The 25,255-nt window shown below is 41.8% G+C and overlaps 1 protein-coding gene across 6 annotated transcripts in view; it reads left to right on the top strand.

Moving 5' to 3' along the window:
- The window catches only part of EIF4ENIF1 (eukaryotic translation initiation factor 4E nuclear import factor 1), a 41,207-nt gene extending 16,281 nt beyond the window's left edge, over positions 1-24,926 (top strand). For 4 of the 6 annotated variants that reach the window (XM_082641092.1, XM_082641091.1, XM_082641088.1 and 1 more), the window contains 15 exons: positions 1,714-2,000; positions 2,256-2,454; positions 6,004-6,179; positions 11,042-11,177; positions 11,385-11,564; positions 12,186-12,418; positions 15,495-15,566; positions 16,024-16,207; positions 17,137-17,216; positions 17,547-17,689; positions 20,203-20,287; positions 21,555-21,687; positions 22,839-23,183; positions 23,440-23,604; positions 24,187-24,926. In XM_082641092.1, coding sequence (XP_082497218.1) covers positions 1,714-2,000; positions 2,256-2,454; positions 6,004-6,179; positions 11,042-11,177; positions 11,385-11,564; positions 12,186-12,418; positions 15,495-15,566; positions 16,024-16,207; positions 17,137-17,216; positions 17,547-17,689; positions 20,203-20,287; positions 21,555-21,687; positions 22,839-23,183; positions 23,440-23,604; positions 24,187-24,428 — 2,660 coding nt within the window. In that variant the 3' untranslated portion in view covers positions 24,429-24,926. The remainder of the gene's footprint in view (positions 1-1,713; positions 2,001-2,255; positions 2,455-6,003; positions 6,180-11,041; positions 11,178-11,384; positions 11,565-12,185; positions 12,419-15,494; positions 15,567-16,023; positions 16,208-17,136; positions 17,217-17,546; positions 17,690-20,202; positions 20,288-21,554; positions 21,688-22,838; positions 23,184-23,439; positions 23,605-24,186) is intronic. The other 2 variants (XM_082641089.1, XM_082641090.1) reach the window with 2 other exon arrangements.
- The last annotated feature ends 329 nt before the right edge of the window (positions 24,927-25,255 follow it).

The following is a 25,255-nucleotide window of genomic DNA, read 5'->3' as shown; positions in this document are numbered from 1 at the left end:
CGATGTGGTTTGCGACTGGAGTAAAGTTTGATCTTCCATACCTTTCCCCCTGAAATGGATAGCTGGCAATATAAAAGCTAGTCAAGGAACTAGTTGCAACAGGGAACTCTTTTTGAGATGAGAGGAACACGCATCATAAAACCAACTTGGAGGGGCTTCCCTGGTGGCGCAGTGGTTGAGAGTCCGCCTGCCGATGCAGGGGACACGGGTTCATGCCCCGGTCCGGGAGGATCCCACATGCCGCGGAGCGGCTGGGCCCGTGAGCCACGACCGCTGAGCCTGCGCGTCCAGAGCCTGTGCTCCGCAACGGGAGAGGCCACAGCAGTGAGAGGCCCACGTACCGCAAAAAAAAAAACAAAAAAAAACCTTGGAACTGAACAAAGAAGATAGGGTGATGACTGTAGCTTGAGCTGTAAGACCCTTCTACACAGCTGAAAACTTAGAAGCAACCTAAATGTCCAGCAGTAGAAATGAAGTTGAGTAAACTTTGGTATATCCATATATAGGAGTGTTCAGCTGTAAAAACATGTTGGTGACATGTTCACCAAGTTATACAAAACTGTCTATTTTGTGTCTTATTTTTGGAAGAAAACAGACACTGCATGGAAATTCTGGAAAAGTGCATACCAAAACATTTTAGGAAATGTTTCTAGTGAGAGGATTAAAGGAGGTTTTCCTCACTTGGACTTATCTTTAGTTTTCTGATTTTCCTAGGAAGAATTTTTGTGTGTGGTGACATGTTTTTCTTACATCTTTATTGAGGTAAAATTGGCATTCAGTAGACTGATACATAAATGGCACATAAAGTGTACCATTTGATGTTTTGACATGTGACTACAATGTGAAACCATTACCACAATCAAAGTAATAAGCATTTCCATCACAGCTAAAAGTTCCCTAGCACCCCATGTGTCCCTTCTTACACTCCACCCCTGCCCCACAGGCACGAACCCGTGTCCCCTGCATCGGCAGGCGGACCCTCAACCACTGCGTCACCAGGGAAGCCCCATTTTATCATTTTTTAAGATAGATTGTGCTCTTGGTGTCATGCCTAAGAAAACTGTGCTAACCCAGTGTCACAGATTTCCTCCATATTTTCTTGTAGAAGTTTTATAGTTTTAGGGGTTACATTTAGATCTATGATCCATTTTGAGTTAATTTTTGTATATGGTGGTAGGTATGAATTTAAGTCTTTTTTTTTTGCATGTGGATATTCAGCTATTCAATACTTTCAATACTTTAACTTTTTAAGTGGTTACTGTTTCAAATACTGATACCTACTGTAGTTTATTAATTGACAAAACATTTGCTAATAATTACATAGATAAGAATTTAGTCAAGGGACTGCCCTGGCGGTCCAGTGGTTAACACTCCGTATTTCCACTGGAGGGGGCGCGGGTTCGATCCCTGGTCGGGGAACTAAGATCCTGCATGCCGCACTGCGCAGCAAATTTAAAAAAAAGTGGGGGGGGGATTTAGTCAAAACCAAGGGATTATGAAGATTAATCATAGAAAATTATTGCTTATAAAGTACATTTATTCCTCCAAAGAGATGAAGGTTTGCTCATCTTCGTTAAATATGTGAACTCTCTAGCTGTTTTAGTGGTGACTCTTTTCCAGTACCCCCATGGCCACCAGTCATGGACAGACCACCTAGAGAGGAAGAATGCCCTTGCTGGTTTGCTTAACTTTCTCTTTCCGGCATCTTTCCAGATCCTCGAGAGCGTGTGAAAGAAGATGACTTAGATGTTGTTCTCAGCCCACAGAGACGAAGCTTTGGAGGGGGCTGCCACGTGACAGCTGCTGTTAGCTCCCGGCGCTCAGGAAGCCCATTGGAGAAAGACAGTGATGGGCTCCGCCTGCTTGGTGGACGAAGGATTGGCAGTGGGAGGATAATCTCTGCTCGGACCTTTGAGAAGGATCACCGTCTTAGCGATAAGGACCTGCGAGACTTGAGAGACAGAGACCGAGAGAGGGACTACAAGGACAAGCGTTTCAGGGTTTGTCTTCTAGATCCTCTGGCACCTCGTGTGTTCACTTCGTTTATACCGGGTTACCCTGAAATGCTGGGTGAACATAGCCTGTTGTTAAGCCAGAGGGAGGAACAGAGAGCTGGGGGTGGAGAGGGGCTTCAGGTATATAGCATAGCATCTTCATTGTACTGCTGAGCGTTATTTAATTCATCAGTTCTTGATTGAGGTAGAAATGCCGTAACTAGAATCCTATTTTTTATTTTGCATTATGTACTTTTCCAGAGGGAGTTTGTGGATAGTAAGCGTGTCTTTGAGCGTAGAAGAAACGATTCCTACACAGAAGAAGAACCAGAATGGTTCTCAGCTGGACCCACAAGTCAGTCTGAAACCATTGAGCTGACTGGCTTTGATGATAAGATACTGGAAGAAGACCATAAGGGGAGAAAAAGAACAAGGCGACGGACAGCCTCTGTGAAGGAAGGTCAGCAGAAACTTTTAGAGGAAAGCTCACTGTTCTGAAATGAGATGTGCTTATAATTGGCTTAATTGTACACTTAGGAATAGGCACCAGTGTTAAAAGTGGCAAATTTTTAATGTTGAAGCCTGATTTTGAAACTTCTTCCTAAGTGTGAGTTCACTGTGTGTAGATTGTACTGTCTCCTCAATTTGTCCTGCCTGCAGTGCTAAACAGAAAAGTCTCCCATTACCCAGTAAGAGCACTGTGTACACCAAAGGGTTCCCCAGAGGTAAGAACATGTGATAGAAATAATGAGGGGTCTCATTTATTGAGCATGTATGTACTGGACACGTGGTAAGCGTTTTGTTGATATAATCCTACTCTAACAACGCTGTGAAGCAGATATTATTGTGCCCATCTTACAGATGAGCAAATGGAGATGCAGGCGGCTTATGTGACTTGTCTGTGGACACTGAAGAAGTGTGTAGGGAAGTTGGGAGTTGAACAAGATGCTGTGCTTCAGAGCCCACCTCCTTCACCATGGTGTTAAGCCTTCATAGTGTTGTCACTTGGCTTCTCCCAAACTCACTTTTCTCAGGTATCTTCCTTGCTAAACTGAAGAAGCCAGAGCTAATGTGCGAGGGGTACCTGGTGAAGGGTGGGGGCCCACTAGTCTTGTTCAGAGCAGTGACCAGGCTGGTGGTCTTGGGAGGAAGCAGGGAAGAGGCAGGTGGGTAACTTGGGAGACTTTGCTGTTAAATTGCCTTTGAGAGATGCCTTTGTCTCATGCTCAGACTAAAGCAGCACCAGCAAGTGTGGTCTTTTCACCTCATGGTAAAGATCAGGCTTCTGATGAGAAAAAGCCCATCTTTTTCTTAACTGAGATGAAATCTGAATTTCAACCATTCTTGTATCAACATGGGAGGAGCCAAAAGTAGCAAAATATATCAGTAGTGTCACCTCCTCACCTTACAGATGCAAAGAGACAGGACTGGAAAGAGGTGACAACCAAGACCCTGTCCCGTGGGTTTAATGGCAGCGCCTCAAGTATCAGTAGAATCCAGAGGTCCGGGCTTCCTCACCCCATTGGTTAATTGCCCTAGCTAGTGCGTTTAAGATAAACAGGTACTCTAGTTGCATCTTGGGTGCAAGAACGAAAGGACGGGGAGGGATGATGAGTGCCTTTGAATCCATTTATATCTGTGTTCCAGCTTTCCGTTGAACTTGGTATGTAGAGTTTTCTGCAGGCATGTAATAGTGCTGGGAGTATAGCCATGGACAAGACAAATGTGTTCCTTGCCTGCATGATTTTAATACAAGTGTGTGTTGAGCACCTACTCTACAGGGCCCAGTGCTAGGTATTGTACATATGGTGATGAATGAAACAATTTGAATATGTATTTCACTTAGAAAAAACAATTATGTAGAAGGAGGAAATGGTTAAAACCCTCCACTGATAGAAAATTTTAATTTGTATTCTCTCTAATGAAAAGTATATGTTCATTCTGGACTTCCCTGGCAGTCCAGTGGTTAAGACTCCACGGGGCATGGGTTCGATCACTAGTCAGGGAACTAAGATCCTGCATGCTGTGCAGTGCAGCCAAAAAAAAAAAAGAAAGAAAGAAAGAAAGAAAGAAAAGTATATGTTCATTCTGAAATGTGATAATAACACTTGCCCTTAGTTATCTTTCCTGGGTCCCTGGCTTTTGAGACTATCATAATAAATGGCCAGTTGTGTTTGTCTGTCTGCTAATGCATGTTCCTACCCACTCTCAGTTGTCAGGCCCAGTTTGCTCTCAAGCTGGCATAAAATTACACATGGGGCACTTCTGCTGCTTGCATCTCTGTTAAGAGATGTTCTCATCTCAACACACAAAAAAAGAGAATAGGAGAAATACTGAAGTTTTTTTTGTAAGAGTATGAACTAAGTATAGACTCTGTCTTCTGGCTCTCATCCTAAAGTAGGTAGACAGGTTCTGGTGGGTTAAATGAGTTAGAGAGAAGCACTGCTCTAGTGGAAAAGGACACAAACTTGGCATTGATTAGGCTATTAAGTTGTTTACCTTTTCTAGGGCTCGGTTTCTTTGTAAAATGAGGAAAATACCTCCACCAAAGTAGTCATTTTAGTTAAATGTCAGTCTTTAAGGAACATCGATTACCTCTGCTGGTTGGCAGTAAGTGTGTGCTGACCCACTGGAGAGGCTGCCCGTTGCCTTGTCCATGGCTCACAAACGTCTGTCTCGCCAGCTGCCTTAGGCCCTCAGAAGGCCCAGGGTTCTGAGGCGGCAGGCACCTCTGTGGAGGGGCAGTGCTGCCTTACACACACAGCACAGCATGGAAGAGCACTGATGGCCCACCTAGGGTTGAAGTTTCTGCCACCTGTTAGTATTGAGACCTTGGGTAAGCAAGCCACTTAACCTTTCAGTTGTTGTCCCCTGCCTTGCTGTCTAGCTTTTTGAAGTGTTATTGGAATGAAAGCAGATGATAGCATTTAGCCTCTCTTGGTCTAGAATATCCTGGATGAATAATGAGACTGCAGTCCTGTTGGGGCCTTTTGAGAAGGGATGGGTCCAGGCTTTGGCACTTTTTTTTCCTAGGAGGACTTCATGTCTGCTGTGATCTTGAAACTATATAGGCAGCTTTTACATCGGTGCTTTTGCAGGGAGGGGCTTTAGGAGTTCTCTTCTTCAAATTAAAAAGTTGATTTTCCAGTATCTCAGTGCACTTATTTTAAAAGGAAAAAGTCTGTTTTTATCTGAAGGATTTTGCCTTTTGCCCATCCTCTGGCTAAAACTAAGATGTTAGCTTCCTTCAATGGAAACTTGGTAGCTTCTCTTAGACCTTATCTTCCCATCCTAACAACCAGACATAACTCAGTTTTAAATGAACCAGGCACTGCAGAGTAAGACAAAGCTGATGAGAGCAGCTTTCCTGCCTCAGAAAGCTCAGTCTCACCAGACTGTTCCTATAATATAGTGTGATAAGTACTCTGAGAGATAACACAAACATTATAGAGAAGGTGGTGATTAACTTTTTGGTAGGGTAAAAATGGGTAAGCAGTGCAGACTTCCTAGTGGAGGTGACATTTGAGCTTTGCCTTGAAGGATGAACTACAATTAGTAGGCAGATGAAACTTGCCCTTGGACTAGGTTTCACATAAATACCTTAGGTTGCTGAACCCTGACTTAAAGTGGTGATGCAGATGCATGGGTGAAAGCAGAGCCAAATTAATGTCATTCCATTTTTAAGCAGTAAGAGAGGCTCAAAAATTGTCCTTTAAAAAAAAATTAGAAAAAAATCCACTACATTGTAGAAAACTTGAAGAATGGGCAGAGGAGGGATCATAATCCTTCCTACATCATGTTGGTGTTCTGACTTGTTATTAAGTCTTCTTTCCTCCTCCAGCTTCTATAGGAAGGGAACTGTTTTACTGTTGCAAGTGCTGCACTGGCACAAGAAGTCTGCTTTTAAAGTCATCTGTGGCTCTTCTGTGTGTGTGACGATGCTGAGGCCACAAAATATGTCTGGAGCAGTTTACATGATCAGACTGTCTTCGTCCGGTTTTGCTTTCAGGCATGGTCGAGTGCAATGGAGGAGTGGCCGAAGAGGATGAGGTGGACGTCATCCTTGAACAGGAGCCTGCTGCTGATCAGGAAGTGCCAAGGGATGCCATCTTGCCCGAGCAGTCCCCAGGAGAATTTGACTTTAATGAGTTCTTTAACCTTGATAAGGTGCCATGCTTGGCTTCGGTGAGTGTAGCAGCATGCTTATAAACATGGATGGAGCAACTGTAGGGTTAAATTTGACCTGAGTCTTTAAGATACCTCTTTTTAAAGTTTTATTTTGCTTGATGATTGGGAGCTTTTTGGCTTTTATTCTTAAATATTATATGAATTTTTGTTGGCTTCGTTTTGAGAGGCTAAGTGGAAATGACTAAGTGAGAATTCTATACCAGTTAACTTTTTCCAGGTTGTTAGCATTGGACTAAGAATTCTTCAGATGTTTAAGAACATTGTCTGCTTTTTAAGTTGTTAAGTGTTTGTTGTGGAGGTGGATTTTTATAACTGATGATCAGTATCATACTGATCTGCATTCCTTGGGTAAGGCTGGTTAGGTGGTACCTGTGTGATGTGATGGTTCTGAAAACCTTTCAGGAAAAGGAATGTGGGATACTATCACGGTTGCTATTAAACTGTTGAGGTCTAATCTTTCTCGACTTTTAAAGTAGAAATAGTAAGACATCCCAAATCTTCACTTGGTACCTGCCCTTGCTCCTGTCCCCTTCGGCCATTTAGGGATTAGTAATGCCTCATCAAATTTTTGGAGAAAAGATAAAACTGTGGCCTATGCCCCCAGAATTGAGATTTTTCTGTGGTTGCTGAAAGAGTGCATAGGACTGATGAAATAGAATTTTAAAAACCATTTGACCTAAAAGCATCTGTACGTCCCAGATGTCCTTTACAGGACATGAAATATAGCAAGTAAGTTTGACCAGTCCTTTAGAACTAGTGGTTCTAACTTAACTTACTCTACTCCTTAACTGTAACTGCTTCTTGTTTGATCACTGCATGAATGGACAAAGCTGGGCATGACAGAGAGGCATGCCTTTGTCATTTGCCTGCCCCCAAAAGCCTAAAAGATGGCCACCTGGAATAGGTGAGCAGACACTGCATAGCACTGATAGGTACAGGGCCACAGGTGAGTTCTAGGGCAGTACTTCTCAAATTCTCTATGGTGAAGGCCAGGTTTTATTTCCAATCCATTGAGGACCAGTACTTTAGTATAAAGTACAAACATCACAGCAATGCCCAGTTGCTATAAAAGTTGCTAAGCATTTACTCCGACTCTCAACTTACCTCATTGTGGACCAGCTTGGCCCAAGACCACACTTTTCTAAAGCACTGTTCAGGAATATGTGGAGGGCGGCTGCAGATCAACCGGCAGCTGCGTGGTTTTGCTCCTTAAGTTCTAGCACAGTTTTAACTGTAAGTCCTCTAGCCAGATACGTCACTTACAGTGAGCTGGCCAGTAGTCGTTTGGCTCACTATGAGCGGAAGGGTTGCATCCAGATACGAGTTTAATTTACTTGATGTAAAACTGAGTGATCCTCTCAAATTCTTAGCTTTTGAGGGGACAGTAATTTTTTATTTTTATACCAGCTGTGTTTAGTGACTTTTTTTTTTTGCATTCTCTTAGAAGACAGATTGAAATCTTATTGTAAAAAGTTTTTACAGCAAAAGGTCAAAATTTAGAGGCCTGTACTTGCCTCCAAATGTGAGTACCTGTGAAACTTACCTGTGTACCTAGGCAGAGGAAGAATTCAAAACTAAACTTTAAATAATAGGTAACATGCATACAGTGCTGATTGTTTTAGGCTTTATATCCAATAAGTCATTTAATCCCCACAAAACTCTTGTAAGTTAGATTACTACTGTTTCTGTTTTACAGATGAGGAAAGCAGGCACAGAGAGGTTTAAATAACTTGCCTAAAGTCACATAGCTAGTTAGTAGTGGAAACTGAATTCTAATTTTTGTAGTTTCAGTTAACAGCCTTTACTCCTTATTCCCCCCAACTATACTGCCTATAAAGCATAAAAGGGAGGAATAGGAACTCAGCACCATCTTATCCTTTGGCCCTCACCCAAAACTTGGTTAATTCTGAGAAGGTACCTGGCTAGGAAATCGCTCCATGTTTTTCATGGAGGTACTGCTCATTTAAGGTGTATATTCTATAATAGATTCCCTTAAAAGCAAAGCTGGGATCAGTAAAAAGAGATGCTCTGGTTGTGCTGTATAACCAGCTGGACTCTATTATAATGCTCAGAAAATGACCAATTGGGAAAAATAAGAAGGGCTATATAAGATTTGAATATCAACTGACAAATGATATAAAGTGTTTGAGGTATAGTACCTGGCACTTAGTAGGCCCCACAGATGTTGGGTATTAATTGGCATAAACAGAATTACACCTATATTTTTAAGCTATATTTACTGGCATTGCAATACTTTAGAAGTTGACAGCCATGAAAATCTGTACAAAATGAAAGTTTAGATCACATGTGCAAATAATTTCAGTTATGTAATTAAAAATAAGCTGATTTTAGATATGCAGCTCTTACTACAGTACTTGACACATAACAGGTACATAGAAGTATTTTGAATGAAGAAAAAGGAAATCAAAACAAATCCTAAACTATGTAGAGTGATGAACAGGAGCATGACATAGAAAAACCTTGGTGGAATAATCAAAAGTGTGCTAAGGTGAAAGTGTGTAGCCTTAAATGGATTCATTACAAATCCAAAGAAAAATCAAACTAGAGTGAAACAAATACAAAAATATGGAAATTTCCATAAAAGTGGAAAGTAATGAAAGAAAAGCATTGATTAGTAAAACTTAGTAATTGTCAAAGAGCAAAAATATTTCACAATATCTGTATCAGAATAATATGAATCCTAGGATATGACTAGTCTAAATGACCTTTGATGGACCAAACTAACAGTCATATAGGTTACCTTAAAAATGCTATTGAAAATGTAGTCTAGAAAGAGCAGCTGAAACATACCAGACTGCAGTTCACAGTCTCCTCTTCTTGACTAGCTTAGGCTGTGGGATGTAGCAGCAGTCAGCTGAGTACCAGTGTGCATAAGGGGAGGGAGAGACTGGTATTAGAGTATCCCTGCTGGCTCTATGGTAAAAAATGACTGACTAGATAAACTCTTAAGATTCTTTTTGGGTTCAGAATGCTCTAGCTTCTTGAAATTGGCATTTCTAGTAAGTGGTGTGTAAAAGCGACTTTGTCTCTACTTATGTTTTAGCTATAGTAAAACTTAGCTTCTCTAACAAAGTTGGTCACTGATCAAAATATGGAAATGACTTTCTTAACACTATCAAATCTTTAGAAAATGTCCAGATACCTTATATTCACTTCCTTTACTTTTTCATGTTCTTCCTGTGTATCTTCTGGCTTTTTTCCTATACAATATGATCAGAGGAAATAAAAACAAAGTGCAAAGCTATTTTTACTATTTTTAAAATTTCAAACTCTTTTCAAAATTAAAATATTTTAAACAGCTGTAGCTTTTACTTTTAAAAATTCCTGTTTATCACCAAGGTGGTTGTGTTTTGGGTGTAATTCCCAATTTTTCACAGTGAAACATCACTTTATAAAACATCACAGTGAAACATCACTTTATAATTATAATATAATTATAATGCTATAATTTAATGATTGCAAATTAGTGGACTTGCAAGTCAGCATTTGCTGGCATGGCCTGTTTGTTTACAATCATTTTGTATTCGTGTCTGCAGGGTTTGCCAGTACTTGTCAAAGCCAAATCCAATAAAAAAGTCGGTCTTTGCCCTAAAAAAAAGGAAAAAAAAAGTCAGCATTATTTAAGGTATGAGAGTCTACAAGTGGAATGTGATTGAAACTTGAATAATACCTAAGAGAATAGAAGTACCACAAGTAATCAATGTCTCGGTCTTGTGTTGAAGAGAATTATTTGTGGCTTAGATTGGTTATGTGTTATGAGAAAATTCTTCCAGATAAGAATAAAAGAATAAATCTAACCTTCCACTGCTGAACTTTGACTAGAAACTGGGGGTTTTAGACTTCAGATAAAACAAAGTCCCTAACTCTGTCATCTATGTACCAGTCTTGAGAAAAACCTGTTTTCTGTTTATGCCTTATTGTCAAGGATGTGCCTCATTTTTGGATTGATATTTGCTTTATCTTGTCTGTTCTAAATATTGATAAGAGAACTGCATAAAGATCAATTTGGATATTTAATTAGATTTATAATGGGGTACAACTGAAAATTTCATTTTCAATGCTTAAATTTAGTTTTTAAGAAGGATTGGTAATAGAAATTAGTGTTATGAAACAGCGTTGAAGAAATTACTTCTGATCATAGTGCATCATTTAATTGATCTTATTATTAAACCAAAAACTATGGAGGTCAGATTTAAAAGAAAACGAACACCTGAAAACTTTCCATTAAGTTCAAACAGATATTAGAGATCAATTAAAAGTTCATCTTTCACATTCTGACTTGGACTTTGACTAGGAAATATGACTTGGAAATATGATCTTTATGAGCTCTACTTTTTAGCTTTTGGGTTCTGAAATTGTCAGCATTGGATTTCATGATGTTCATTACAACCTTGAGGATGCTGAAGTCTGAAGCAAGGGTTTTCTTTCATCAGCTCTCCATACCTGATGCTTAGTTGAAGGTCACTCATCAGCTTGGCAATGGAATGCTTTACTCTGATGCTGATTTTGATTTTGAAACTATACCCTCTTAGAACATTCATGGATTTTCTAATGAGGCAAAGATAGAAAACCAGAACACTTTCTATGGCACAGAGGTTTTGCTTTATATGCTTAGAGAATACATGGTTGGTTATGCCCAAGTTTGGGTTACTCAGAAATGATCCAGGAGGGGAAGAAAAGTTAAAGATGTTCAGAATCCTAAGTTCTGAGGGTGTTTGCCTTCAGGTCAGCAGCATCAAAGGAAGTTTCAAAGTAAGTGACCCTTTCTTAAAATTTGAACCTTCTTGTCCTTTTCATCTAGAAACTATTATCTTAGCTTCTTTTATCTTTCCCTTTAGATGATAGAAGATGTTTTGGGAGAAGGGTCAGTCTCTGCCAGTCGATTCAGTAGGTGGTTCTCTAACCCGAGCCGATCAGGAAGCCGATCCAGCAGTCTTGGGTCAACACCGCATGAAGAGCTGGAGAGACTTGCAGGTAAAATTGCTTCAGGTTCTGGTCTTGGATGTAGACTTGAGCTTTCCCTGATATGGTTCATTTTGTCTTCATTAGTCAGGGGTCCATTAAAGGGTTTCTGGATACTGAAAAAACCCTTCAATTGGTGTCCTTTTAATACTGTTGAAGATATGTTTCTGTGCTTTATTGGGACCAATTAATTATGAATATATTTACTTGGAATACTAGGTCTGGAACAAGCCATCCTCTCTCCTGGACAGAACTCGGGGAATTATTTTGCTCCTATACCATTAGAAGACCATGCTGAAAATAAAGTGGATATTCTAGAAATGCTACAGAAAGCCAAAGTGGATTTAAAACCTCTCCTTTCCAGCCTTTCTGCAAATAAAGAAAAGCTTAAAGAGAGCTGTAAGTTTTTATTAGAGTCTGCTTTAGATATTTGAAACATTTGGATGCTCTGTCTTAACGGCAGAATTGGTTCTAACAGACTGCTACCTCATCAAAAGTCAGATAGATGGTGGGTTTTGTTTAGTGTTCTTCAAAAAAACTTTTTACCTCTTTGAGAATCTGGTAGTCACTGGGTCACGAGCTTCATGGTAAGAACTTTTCTTCTAAGTCCTCCTTACCTGGAACCTGAGTATAACACTCCCGTGAATGTTGTAGTCCTCCCGAGCATAACTTGGCAGCTCCTCACACCTCTGCCCCAGTCTGGCATGTTCTTGCTTAGGTTATTAAGCCCTCAACATACAACCTTTGTGATATAACCATAGTGCAGGTAGCACTCTTGCTCATGTTGGACCATCTGGGATTCCTGTCCCTGGTAATAAGTCTCCGAAAGACTCATTACAAGAAGTCCTACTGCAGGATCTCAGTGCCTTCAGTTTGTCTATTTTTGGTGTTAGCCTTTTCTGACAACCTCACTTCAACTGTGAAATAAATTACATTCATCTTACCCATCATGGTATACAAAGAGAATTCCTACCACATATTCCTTTGCTTCGCTTAACCTGGACTTTCTCAACCTTTCAGCACATTCGGGGGTTGTGCTTTCAGTGGAAGAGGTAGAAGCAGGGCTCAAGGGCTTGAAGGTGGACCAGCAGGTGAAGAATTCAACTCCCTTTATGGCAGAGCATTTAGAGGAGACCCTGAGTACTGTGACCAGCAATCGACAGCTCAGAAAAGATGGAGATATGACTGCGTTCAACAAGCTAGTGAGCACCATGAAGGCAAGTGGGACTTTGCCTTCTCAGCCCAAAGTCAGCGTAAGTATTTGGCACAAACTCCAACCTTTTCTCCTTTTCCCTCTTTCTATTCCACTTCCCACCCAATAAATGGCTTTTAAAAAAGGTATTCTGAGTAAGTTGGAAATTCTTTAGTAGTCAGTTGGTCCTTGCTACTTTTGTGTGTTTTTTAATTATCGCTATACTGTTTGTTACTTGAAAAAGCAGGCTTGTGGTTAATCTGTAGTTACTGTGCATGACAGTACAGTGATTGAAAGATTCAGACATAACTTGCTTATCTTAACTCACTGCTGAAAAAAAAAGGTGTAAACATACCTTTAGGGATGAGCTCCAGAGAAGGTTTTCTGTTTATTCAGCTACTTAAGTTAAAGTAACTTACCATATTTTTAGGGTAAAATCTTTTCACAACTTCTAATTACTCCCAGATACCTGAGATTACTTGCTTTCTTGATTAGGCAGTTGACAGGTATACATATCATTTGTAAAGTATCTAAGATGAATTTTTCAAGACAGTTGCATTCTGTTAATTTACTAATAAAAACAGCTGTGACTCCAAACTTGTAAAACACCTTTAGACCTGAAGTTGGGTTACAGGGTGACTGCATGTCAGTAAATGCAGGTGTGTAGCACATACTGGTCTTTGTCATAACACATTTAGAGGGCGCCTCTCAGCCATGGTCTATGTGTTACTGTTGCTAACCCTTGATGATACAAAGTGAAAGGGAAATGGTAAATCTGAATAATAAATAAAAACATAGACTACTCTAGTTGCTAAGTTATAGCAAATTTACCAAACTGAGTTTTGCCTCTTGTTTTTCCTGACACCTTCTTGTCTGAGAGCTACAGGTTAACCATGGGAGAAGTAGCTGTTTCATTGTGCCTTGTACCAGTGGAGGGCAGCTGATTTTTGATGTTACTTTTCTGACCAGCTGTTAGTGCTAGATCCTAACAGACGCCATTGTTCCTGGCCTACCTACCTGACTCTCTGCCTCTGAAAGGAGGCATCTCAGATAGGTAGACTTATTTCTGTGTATCTGACCACACCATGCCAGTTATAGGGGAATGTTCCTTGTAAGCTGCTTTAGATAATTTCCGTGCAAAGAATTACTAGATATAAACGCTTTCAAATGAGGACCAGATTACAGGACTGCAAACTGTCCTGTTGTGCTTTCTTCTTATTGGGTTGGCCAAAAAGTCCATTCGGGGTTTTCTGTGATTTAACGGAAAAACCCAAACAAACTTTTTGGCCAACCCAGTACCTTTATGTCATGGTGATTACGTGCTGACTACAGTGGTAAGGGTCAAATCTTGTAAATAGCCACTTCTAGTGTAAGTAAAGAAATGGGAGCAGGGGAATTCAACAGTTTACCTGATGCTTTTGAACATCTTGTTTCAGATATGATTCTAGGGTTTGATATTAACACAGTTGACCCGGAGTTGTGAGGATAACTGGTATGATGTTGGGGTTTCAGTGCTCTGAAATATATCTGGCTTCAGCTGAGGGAATGAGCCTCAAACACACACATAAAGGAATGGATGATATAATTTAAGGTGCTAGGCAAAGAGTAACACAAACTCAACCTAGAAAAGAAAGCAACAAGGAAATAATGTAATAAGTGCACTGGGCATTATCCCAAAATATTACTTGATTTGCATGTTGTTGTTTAAGTCATGGAATTCTTCCAAGCTTTTAATTACTGTGACTGTGTGTGTTATGTATACTATTTCCGATCTGCCTCTGTTTTGGTTCAATCATATTGTTTGTCCCCAAAATAGGACATGTTGGTTCAGTCTAAACTCTATTTCAAATTAAATTATAGACACTATCCTCCAAATATAGTAAGCCATGTAGTATAAAGTTGCCTATTTGTTTTTTGGGGTTTTTTAAAATAAATTTATTTTATTTATTTATTTATTTTTGGCTGTGTTGGGTCTTCGTTGCTGGGCGCGGGCTTTTTCTAGTTGCGGCGAGCGGGGGCTACTCTCCGTTGCGGTGCACGGGCTTCTCATTGCAGTGGCTTCTCTTGTCGCGGAGCACAGGCACTAGGCGCGCAGGCTTCAGTAGTTGTGGCACGCGGGCTCTAGAGCGCAGGCTCAATAGTTGTGGCGCACAGGCCTGCTCCACGGCATGTGGGATCTTCCCAGAGCAGGGCTCGAACCTGTGTCCCCTGCATTGGCAGGCGGATTCTTAACCACTGCGCCACCAAGGAAGCCCGTCTATTTGTTTTTGTTAAATGGAATTAAATGACTCTTGAGGAGATCTTACTAAAATCATTTACAGTCAGTTCCAATTCCAAAACCAGCAATGAAACACTTGGATAGCTTTGGGCTATTTGTCACTCCTGAGGACATTGCTGTGGACCTTGGCAGTTCCAGCTTGTGGAAGGGAAACTGACAGAGAAAGCACTTCAGGCAGAGCTAAATGGACACAAGGATGTCCTGAAGCACCAGAGGTAATACAAGTTCGATGCAAAATATAACTGCTGCTGCATTAAAAGAGCTAAAAGTGGAGGATATGAATTTTGCCCTGTATATGAGACCCATTTGGAGTAGCTTGTTAAAAAATAATAAAGTTTAAATTTCCTGAAATATGAAACTCTGAAATGTAACAACTTTGGCCAAATTCACATGTTGTTTACTAGGTTTTTCATACCATCTGTGGTCTATAAATCTTGTTAAAGACAATGGGTAGCAAAGGTTGCCTGGAAAATTAAAATCTATAGATTATCAAAATTTCCTACTGTGGCTTCTCAGTAAATAAGTGTTCCCGTTTCACCATTTTCTTTTCCCCTTCTTTTGGTCACAGTGTTAGAAATAGTAAAATGGACTTAGGGTTACCACAGAAAAGACCTTGTCTGAGGGTCTCTGAGTGGACTTTGCACGTACATGTGACAATTCTTTCTGTTCCGAGATCTTTGGGACCTGTGTGATGAGAGAGTGGGACAGGTTGATCTGACTTTTCTGTGATATGGACATCATTCTGCTGTTAAGTGCCAACTCCCTGGGGAGTTTTTATGTTTTCTTGTGGTGGTCCCCAATTAATCTATAAGTTAAGTATGTAAGAAGGTTAAAACCAGTTTTCCTTTGATTTTTTTAGCGAACGCTTGAAAGCCATTTGATGTCCCCTGCTGAGATGCCAAGCCAACCTGTCCCTAAGAACATCTTGCAGGTACTTCACAGTCTTATACCGAGGCCTTGGAGTCCTGAACAGTAGTCCTCTGAACTGGTTTTGTGTAGTGGTCCACCTTTGGGCCTTAGAGAATGATCCATGTTGCTCGGCAACGAAGGATATGATGTTGCTGCCTGACATCGTTCTGTGTCGCTTGTTAATCTCAATGTGGCGTGGGGAGGTGGCTAAAAAAGATGATGAAGTAAGCACTTGGTTTCCAGTTTGCAGGTTTGCAATTTCTATGGAAATTTAAAGTATCTAACTTATATTTGTAGCACTAACTTAAAGGAAATGTTGGTAGCTGAACGTTCAGAGAAATTTGTTGCATGTACATGTGCCAAGTCCTTCAGTGCAGCAGGAGGGAGATTCATCATTGGCTTCCAGAATTTAATCCACAACCTCTGACTAGGAGGAAGAACTAGGTTTGTTCACAAGCATTTGACTTTTCTGCCTTTAGGAACTTCTGGGTCCACCTGTTCAGAGACCTGCTTCTTCCAATCTTCTGAGTGGCCTTATGGGGAGCTTGGAGCCTACAACATCTTTACTGGGCCAAAGAGCACCCTCTCCTCCCTTGTCACAGGTGTTTCAGACGAGAGCAGCCTCAGCAGACTACCTTCGTCCCAGAATACCATCACCAATTGGTAAATGCTTTTGTGCGTAGATGCCTATCTGTTATCATTTCCCCTCCCCTTCCCCTAGGTTATACCTCTCCCTTAAAACTGGCAAAGTCTTTTTCATGGGTATCCTTGAAAAGTTTAAAAAGAAATGTGTTAATTTGTTATGCTTTTTTCAGGGGGTGGTAAGGACACAGATGTGGAAGATAGTTTATTATCCAGCTGCCCTTCTAGATAAATAGGTTCATGTTGAAGTTTTGTACTTTTGAGGTTGATCTAAATTGGATCCAGCTTTTTAGTCATCTTCCTTATTTTGGGAATTCAATCTAGAAAAGTTAATTTGACTCCTTAGGTTTTTTCTTAATAGAGAAGTCAGAGTAGTGACTCTCCACCAACCTGGTGAAGTTGTACACGACCAACTGGGAGGTCTTGTGACTAATTCAGAACCTGAATGGAGGAAGCACTTCCAGAAAGCTGTCTTAGCAAAGTGTTGTACAGAATCTCAGTGTTCCTGCACCTGCAACCACTTTAGGCTGCTGGCTGCTCTGGCCCCTGCCAGTCATACCTTGAGAGGAAGTTTTTGTAATCTTTCCACAGTTAGGGAGATATAATGGAAAGAGTATGAACCTCAGAGCACTGGCCTCTGCTTTGGTATCAGCTGGTGTGGTTGCAATGGGCCAAGTCACTGGCTAGAAAAGCTATTCTCTCCCAGATAGAGGTCTCGGCTCTGAAAGAAACAAAACTGACAGCTTAGCTGGGAAGATAGATACCAGCAGTTTGAGTCATTAAGTGCTCTGATTGAGGTCCACAGAAGAAGAGAGACATCATCAGCCCAGGAAATCAGTACTTCCTGAAAGAGATGGTGTTCATCGAGGAGCAGCATGCATTGCTGATAATGCCTCTTGGAGGTACAGGTGCTGTCTTGACACGCACTGAATCTTTAACCTTCCCAACAGGTTTCACACCAGGACCACAGCAGCTTCTCGGAGATCCATTCCAAGGCATGCGCAAGCCCATGAGCCCTGTCACAGCCCAGGTCTGGCTGAGCTCTTTCTCAGTCTGTTGCTTGCTTTTTACCATTATTGTTGCTTGTGGGATAGAGAGTTAAATTGCTGCAGTGCTTGGAAGTGGTTTTGAATTATAACTCAAGCTCAGTGAAGGCTAGAAAATTGGTGAAATTATGTCATACTTAAATAGCTAAAATTTTGTTCAGTGGATGGCAGCACAGTTTAGTCAGGTTTGCAGTATCTCATTTCTCTCAGCTGCTGCTTAAACATACCTTTTCCAAAAGAGCAAAGAGAGACCTTTGTAGAAAGTACACTGACTGTCATTCTTCTGCTGAACCCCCTCTGCCACTTCTGTTCAGCAGATGAGCCAGCTAGAATTGCAACAGGCAGCTCTGGAGGGACTGGCCCTGCCACATGACCTTGCAGTGCAGGCAGCAAACTTCTACCAGCCTGGTTTTGGCAAACCGCAGGTGGACAGAACCAGAGATGGATTCAGAAACAGGTAAATTATTAATCCTACCCTTGTGGAGATTTGCAAATTAGTTATCCATAGTATAACTTCTGTTTTACACACTGATGTATTATACAATATATGGTGACAGTTACATCTCCCGAATGTTCAGTAGAGGAAATCGTATGATTGCATTCTAGTGCAGGGGCATAGGCTTTTCATCCTATATAATTTTATTTATATTTTTCATTTAATGGATTCATCTTTACAGATGTAGCTAGCATAGCTACTTATTTGCAGTTATGCTTATGAAATGATGAAAAGTAAAACTACACCTAGCTTCCTCCCCCTCAGATTCCTTGTTGAGTATCAAACTGTGCCTTGATTCAGGTTTGTTGATCAGAGCTGTTAACAAATGATTGCTGACTTCCTCCCAGTCTCTCCACTAGTTTCAACAAGTAGTGAAATGAAATGAACCATAAGTTGGGGAGGAAAGGGTAGCAATATTGTTCTTTTTTATTGTAAAATAAAACAAGCAGAAAACTGCATGAAGCAAATGTATGGCTTATTGTAAGGTAAACTCTTGTTAGCTACCCAGAAGCCCTCCTTGTGCCTTATCCCGCTAATACCCCTTTTCTCCAGAAGTGACCATTGTCCAGTCTTTAAAAGTAATCACCACCTTCGTATTTTTAGTTTTATCACCAAAATGTGCATCCTTGAACACTATACTCCTGCCCCATATAGTATTTGGTACTTAAGCCGTATTTGTTTTGATGTGATTATTAAAATTGCTGTCTCAGTGTCTTCCTTTAGCTGGTTTTGTATGTTGAAACTTTCAGAAAACATTGGGACCAGTAAGTACCCCATTCCTGTGCATAAATGTATCTGATCTATATAGCCCTCAGCCTAAACAGAGAGCTCAGGACTGGTCTGCCAAGCCCCTTCACTGGACTTCTCTCTACAACGTAACGATTTATTGATCTTCAAAGCACTTTTGATATCCACAGTTTAATTTGCTCTTGGCAACAACTCTGTGAGGTAGATGGGGTAAAGAACTGCATTTTACAGATACATAAACTTAGGTTTTTTCAATGTGACTTACTTGAAGCTAGCAGGTAGATCCAAGTCACTGTCAGTGGAGCCTTCAATTTTTAGATCAAATGGTAGGCCTTCCCTGAATACCCTGTACACAGTTGTGTCCCCCAACAGATATGGTTTCTCCTTGCCTTGCTTTATATTTTTATTGAACCTATCACCTTCTAGCATATTATTTTTCTCCCTGCCCATAGTAACCCCTCTGCCCTGCAAACACAAGAATGTAATGAAGCCAGAGATTTTTGTTTTGTTTACTGCTGTATCCCCAGCACCTAGAACAGTGTCTAGCACATAGTAGGTGCTCAAATATGTTTATCAGAAGGAATAAATGATAGGTCGTGCAGAACCACCAGATTGGAGGTTACCTCTTAGTCACCCAGAGTACTACTGTCTCTCTCTCCCCTTGTCGTCATACTCAAGAGTCTCAGGGTGGCAGCACTGGGGCTTACCTGGTACAGACTGGAAAGAAGCCATGAGTTTAGGATTCCCATCTGCTTATGAGTCAAGAGAACTTCCAGAATCATTGACTGTACTTGGAGCTTTGGCCTTTGCAGTACAAAGTCTGACATGGCTGAAATGCAGTGAAGCTTTGATGAGCCAGTGAGCTCACATAGTTCATTCTTCTCTCAGCCTGTTTATGTCATCATCAACTGTTTCCTGTTTTCTTCCAAGTTAAGAGAGAATACGTAGGATGTCTGGGGAGAGAAGGGAAGTCTGCTCTTTTAAACTTTATTTGGGAAGCCTGGGACCAACCCTGTGTGTAGACCAGGAGTAGCAGGGAATGCTTCATGTAACTGGGTCCTAAAATAGCTCAAAGTCTTGGTGCTCTATTTGACTTGAACCAGTGTCTCACAGAGCCTCAGTTCTATGCCAGGCACTGTGCTACTCAGTGTTGCTCTCTACCTTCTGGAGCACAGCCTGCCCTACAGAATAAAGGCCCTCCTTAGCCTACCTCACTGGAATAGTCAGCAAGTAAACTACACACTAGCCCTGGATAACCCTACATTCCCAAGGCCTTCCAGAGTCCCTGTACCTGTTCCTTCTACCTGAATCATTGTTCTCCGTCTGTAGTTTCTCATTGGCACACTCAATGCAGCTCCTTCCAAGAGAAGCTTTTGCAAAGTCCCTGCATTGTAGGGGTATCCTCTCATTCCTTCTACCCCTCATTTTCCCATTGTACTTTGTTGGTACCCTAATATTGACGTTCCTTGTTTGCCCTAGGTTAGTAAGTATCTCCCCCACTAGATGAGGGTTCTTGCAAGGCCTGGGACCATGTATCATTAAGCTTTTGTCTTTCCTCAGAACTTAGCACATGGTTTTGCATATGTTAGACACTTATTAAATGCTTGGGGAATTGAATTGAAGAAAGGAAATGGGATGCTTCCTAGGCTGGCCTTGAGTTTTATGTGGTTTTAGAACTTGGAGTTTGAGCAGCTTGGGGCTCACACTGATAATTGGTTTGTTCACAGGCAACCGCGAGTGACCAAGTCACCAGCACCTGTGCATGGAGGGAATTCCTCTTCCCCTGCCCCAGCCGCCTCCATCACAAGCATGGTCAGTGACCTTTGCCTTTGTGAATAACTCCTAGGCTTCTCCCTGTTTGGTTGTGCCTATGTTGGATCACTGTGTACCCCAAAATGTCCTTGAGTGCCTTCCACAGGAGTCAGTGATTTAATAGACTTTTATACCTGCCTATTTATTAGGCCCTCCCCTCTCAGGATACAGTCTAACTCTTAGGATTCTAAGTTCTAGTGAAGCCCCTACCTTGGGGAAAGTGTGTTCCAGCAGATAGACAACTAAGAGCCAGAGCATACAGGGTGGTGTGATATGTTCAAACGAATGAAGAATTGGAGTGGGGAGCAGGGGAGGACAGGGGTAAGGATGGGAGGTGAGGTGACTGGGCTTGGAGCATGGGAGGTCCAGAGAAACATGGTGGGAATTCACAAATTCAGATTCAGGTCTCAATGCAAGTTAAGGCTGGGATAGAGAGGTTTGCTTACTTGTGGTGACAAGTGAAGTTTTACAGCCGACTCGTGTACCAGCATTATTTATCTTTTTTAGGTTTCTTCCCCCCACAGACCTTTATCAGTCACCTAGTCAAAGCTGATGAGGGGAAAAGACTATTGCTCTGTACTTCAGGACCTCAAGTGGGTCTTTGCACTAAGCACCCTGAAGGCAGGATCTAAGAGCTTTTCTGTTCATAATTCATGCCCTGTCTCCTGCCATCAAGGATTTGTTCAATGAGAAAAGTTGCATGCATAATAAAATCATCAATGTAAAAGTAGGCAATAACGAGGTGGGAACAAATGACCCCAAATAGTGAGTACTGGTGGCTGAGGAGACCTTTAAGAAGACAATTGTGGATTTTCTGGTAGCCAGGTTAAGATGGGAAATATTAGGAGTATAGAGAAATTTAAGTTCTGTGGTTGTCGCTGAAATGTCCTTTCCTAGCTGGGAGGGCTGCTGTTTGAGGGTATACTTCTGGCCATGTTCTTTCCCCCTTCCCAGCCTAATCCTGAAGCAGAGGCTGCATAGGCAGATCCCCATCACCGCAGACAGGTAGGTTGAAGCTTCTGTGCTTCAACTACCTTTATGCTAGAGCTAAATCTAGGTTTTGATGAAATTGTGAGCATGGGATGGTGCACTTGGGCCACCGCCTTTTTGCCCCATCCTGTTGCTTTTCTTCCAGCAGCTAGAGACCAGAACGTTGGAGTTGGCCTCTACCACATGTAGCCAGAAGGGGACTCTTCAGCTTCAGTAGTTTGGCCAGTTGATTAGGAAAGGCATTTAAAGAATGTGTTAATACTGTTTTTCTCTGCAGCTTTCTCCTTCCTTCACTCCTACCTCAGTGATTCGTAAGATGTACGAGAGCAAAGAGAAAAGCAAGGAGGAGCCAGCGTCTGGAAAAGCAGCTCTTGGTGACAGTAAAGAGGACACTCAGAAGCCCAGTGAAGGTACTGCAGAGCTGTTGAGGATGTACTGCCCAATAATGTAACAGAGCATCAGCCTGCAAAGCCCTGGGCAAGACCCCTGGTTGCTTTGGACCACAGTTCTGTGTCTAACAGTGAGAAGGGTTGGACCAGCTCACAGTTACTTAAGCCACTTGAAATTCTGACCAATCTAACAGTGGCAGGCATGAGTGCTGGCATTAGGAAGAACAAGCATTAGTTTAGGATCCTTATTTTGGCTTGAATTTTTAGTACATTTATTTGGCAAATTAATAAAAGTTCAACCAGGTTTATTTCTGAAAGGTTCTCTCCAGTCTGTGGAGACTAATCATCCAATAAAATCTGCAATGGGTGAAGCATATAGGAGGTGTGTGAGAGCCTTTTATAAATATGTAGAAAATGTAAGAGGTTTTTAGGGGTTGCACAGTTGGGATTTTAAGGACATAGTGAAACAGATTCTAATGAGTGAGGTTTACATAGGTCTAGAGTGTTGGTCTGAGAGCTTTTTGCCTGTGAGAAAGCTTCTGAGAAAAAAAAAAAGAAATCCTGTTGGTCCTACTAAAAGGCAGTTCAGATTCCTTCACCAGACTATAATTACTCTTTAAGCTTTCTGTTGTGATGGATTTGCATAATTTTACTCACTTGATTTTCCCCTTCGACTAAAAAGCATGTTAATCCCAAGCAGCTGACTAGGACAGGACTAGCTCCCACACAGATGCAGACCACAGGCATATGGGCAGACCAGGGTGCCCAACTGAGTTAGACCACCAGACCTGATATGCCAGGCTTGCTTGCCCATAGCTATTCCTGGATTGGGAATATTATAAGAACAAAGATGTGGGCTTCTTAAAAGTTATCTCATTTACAACTTGAGTCTTTGGTTTTTTTAGAGTGTAGCAAAAATAAACACTTGCAGCAAGGTGTTGGAAGACTGGAAAACTTGGGGTCTACTCCCAGGTCTGTCCTTAACTACCCATGACCTTGACTAGGCCTGTTCATAAGGCAAACGATGGACCCTATGATGCAATCCTCTAAATCTGTTGAGGGGATCAAATAAGGATTGTGAGCTAAGAAATGAGTTACTGGATCATTGGGAGGACAATGTGTTTGAGAAAAGTTTGCCAATACCAAAATATTCTCTTTCTGGATCCTTACAGAGAACCTCCTGTCATCCAGCTCTGTGCCCACTGCTGATCGAGACTCTTCTCCCACTACAAATCCCAAACTATCAACCCTACAGCGGTTTTCATGTTCCACCCCACTATCCCAGACCAATCGTTACACCAAAGAACAAGATTATCGACCTAAAGCAACTGGGAGAAAAACACCCACCTTGGCATCCCCAGTTCCAGGAACACCTTTTCTCCGCCCTGTCCACCAAGTTCCCCTTGTCCCCCATGTCCCCATCGTTCGGCCTGCTCACCAGCTTCACCCAGGGTTGGTCCAAAGGATGCTGGCCCAGGGAGTACATCCACAGCATCTTCCAAGTTTGCTCCAAGCTGGTGAGTTTCTGACCTGGCATGATGACAGTTGCTAGAACTGATGAAGGTTTTCATCCCTAAAAAGATGTTACTAGGTTTTTTCCATTTTAACCAGTGGGTCCAATCTGATCTATCCCTTAGTCGATTAAAAGATTAGGAACCTAGCATTGAGCATTCTTCATTCTTAATGAACTTCCTGATTAGCAAAACTGTATAGTCAGGTTTGAAAATTTCCAGGTAGATTATTTCTCACCAGTCTCTTCTCTCTGCCCAATAGGTGTGCTTCCTCCTGGGATGGACCTGACTCATTTACAGGGACTATCTGGCCCAATCCTGGGTCAACCCTTTTACCCTTTACCTGCCACTAGTCACCCTCTCCTAAACCCTCGTCCTGGGACACCTCTGCATCTGGCAATGATGCAACAGCAGCTACAGCGCTCAGGTAGGTTCAGAAATGGGCCAGGTGAGCTGAGAACGGGCTCAGGCTTAAAGTTTTTGAACCAGTTTCCAGTGAAGGGGATAAAATGACACTGACCATTCACCCTAGCAAGACTGGGATAAGGGTGTAATCAGAGAATAGGATGAAGTAAACTGACCTCTGTGGGATTTGGAATTCCTGTGAAGACAGTGGGAGAGCCAGGTGTGCTCTGGCTTTTTTTTTTTTTTTCTTTTGTCCCTTTGCCTCTTAGAGGCGGCTGAGAATCCTTCCGACAGATTCAGCATAGGGACTGCCGAGAGTAGATGCCCTCTCACCAGCTTATGTCATTGCTTCTGCTTGTCTTGGAAAGTAGTGGGCATGTCATCTAGGATGGGCTCTCAATATGGATTGCTTCTGAATAGCTCAGCTTTCCAAGGTACTGTCTTCTGGCATTTTGCAAAGGAACTTCCTAAAGAAGCCTAGAATCAATCACGTGGTAAAGAATTCTGTTTGGAGTTTCATGGATAGGATTTGAGTGAAGCAGGGCCTGCTAGAGAACTACCTCTCCTCCTTGTGCTCTGAATGATAACCTTCTTATCGCCACAGTTCTTCATCCTCCAGGGTCTGGTTCCCAGGCAGCTGCTGTCAGCGTTCAGACAACGCCTCAGAATGTGCCCAGCCGGTCAGGCCTGCCTCATGTGCACTCCCAGCTAGAGCACCGCCCCAGCCAGAGGAGCAGCTCCCCCGTGGGCCTTGCCAAATGGTTTGGCTCAGATGTGCTACAGCAGCCCCTGCCCTCCATGCCCGCCAAAGTCATCAGTGTAGATGAACTGGAGTACCGACAGTGAGCAGGGCAGCAGGCTTGTCTAAGCCTGGACCATTTGGTGGCACCCTGGTCAGGACTCTGCTTCCTCATCTCATGTTGGTTTATGGGCTTTTACTTTGTAGCACTCTGTGCAAAGCTGTTTAAGGGCACCCAGGCACCTGGTGTTGTCTGCATTATGATGGAAGGAACTTATTAACCAATTGAGTGGAGCCTACATGGTCTGAATACAGGAAACAGTCTTTTTTTGTAAGATATGTGAATGAAGTGTTAGTGTCTTCACCAAAAGGTGGCACCTTAAGGGTTCTGAGGAAATAAATGTATAGACCCTTATGTACAGACCTGTGTATAAACAACTTTTGTACATACATATAGGATAGCTTTTTTGAACTTATACAGCTGTACATAAAAGTAGCTGATATTAGTTAAGCCTGTGTCAACAGTTTGGATTTTTTTTCACTTGTACATTTGGGACTTTTTCTTTTGGTTGATTAAAGTTGCATATGCTAAGTGTGTGAATGAAGTGAAGGGCATTGTTGTGTTTATTTCTTTCTGAATCCCTTCCTCTTCACTAGGTTCTTTGAGGGAAATTACCTTAAGTTTTTTCTTTAAAACTCATGGAATTGAACTCTCATTTGGGAGAAGGAAGCTATGGCCCTCTTTCTTGAGCCTTAAAGACCCCAATGGGCCAGTTTAGGCTGGGCTGACCTTACAAGTAGTATTGATTGTGGCTAATACCAGATGATGGTGTGCAATTTCTAAGTCAGCAGTTTGTTGCCTTCCTGTCCTCCAGGTCAAAGTCCCCTAAAGGGAAAAATGGGGCCTTAGAGTTCTGATTCAATCCATAATTTT

The sequence above is a fragment of the Mesoplodon mirus genome (genome assembly GCF_964341445.2).
Source record: "Mesoplodon mirus genome assembly, chromosome: 13".
Lineage (NCBI taxonomy): Eukaryota > Metazoa > Chordata > Mammalia > Artiodactyla > Ziphiidae > Mesoplodon > Mesoplodon mirus.
Note: the sequence above shows the minus strand (reverse complement) of the source record. Positions and strands in the feature narration are given on the sequence as shown.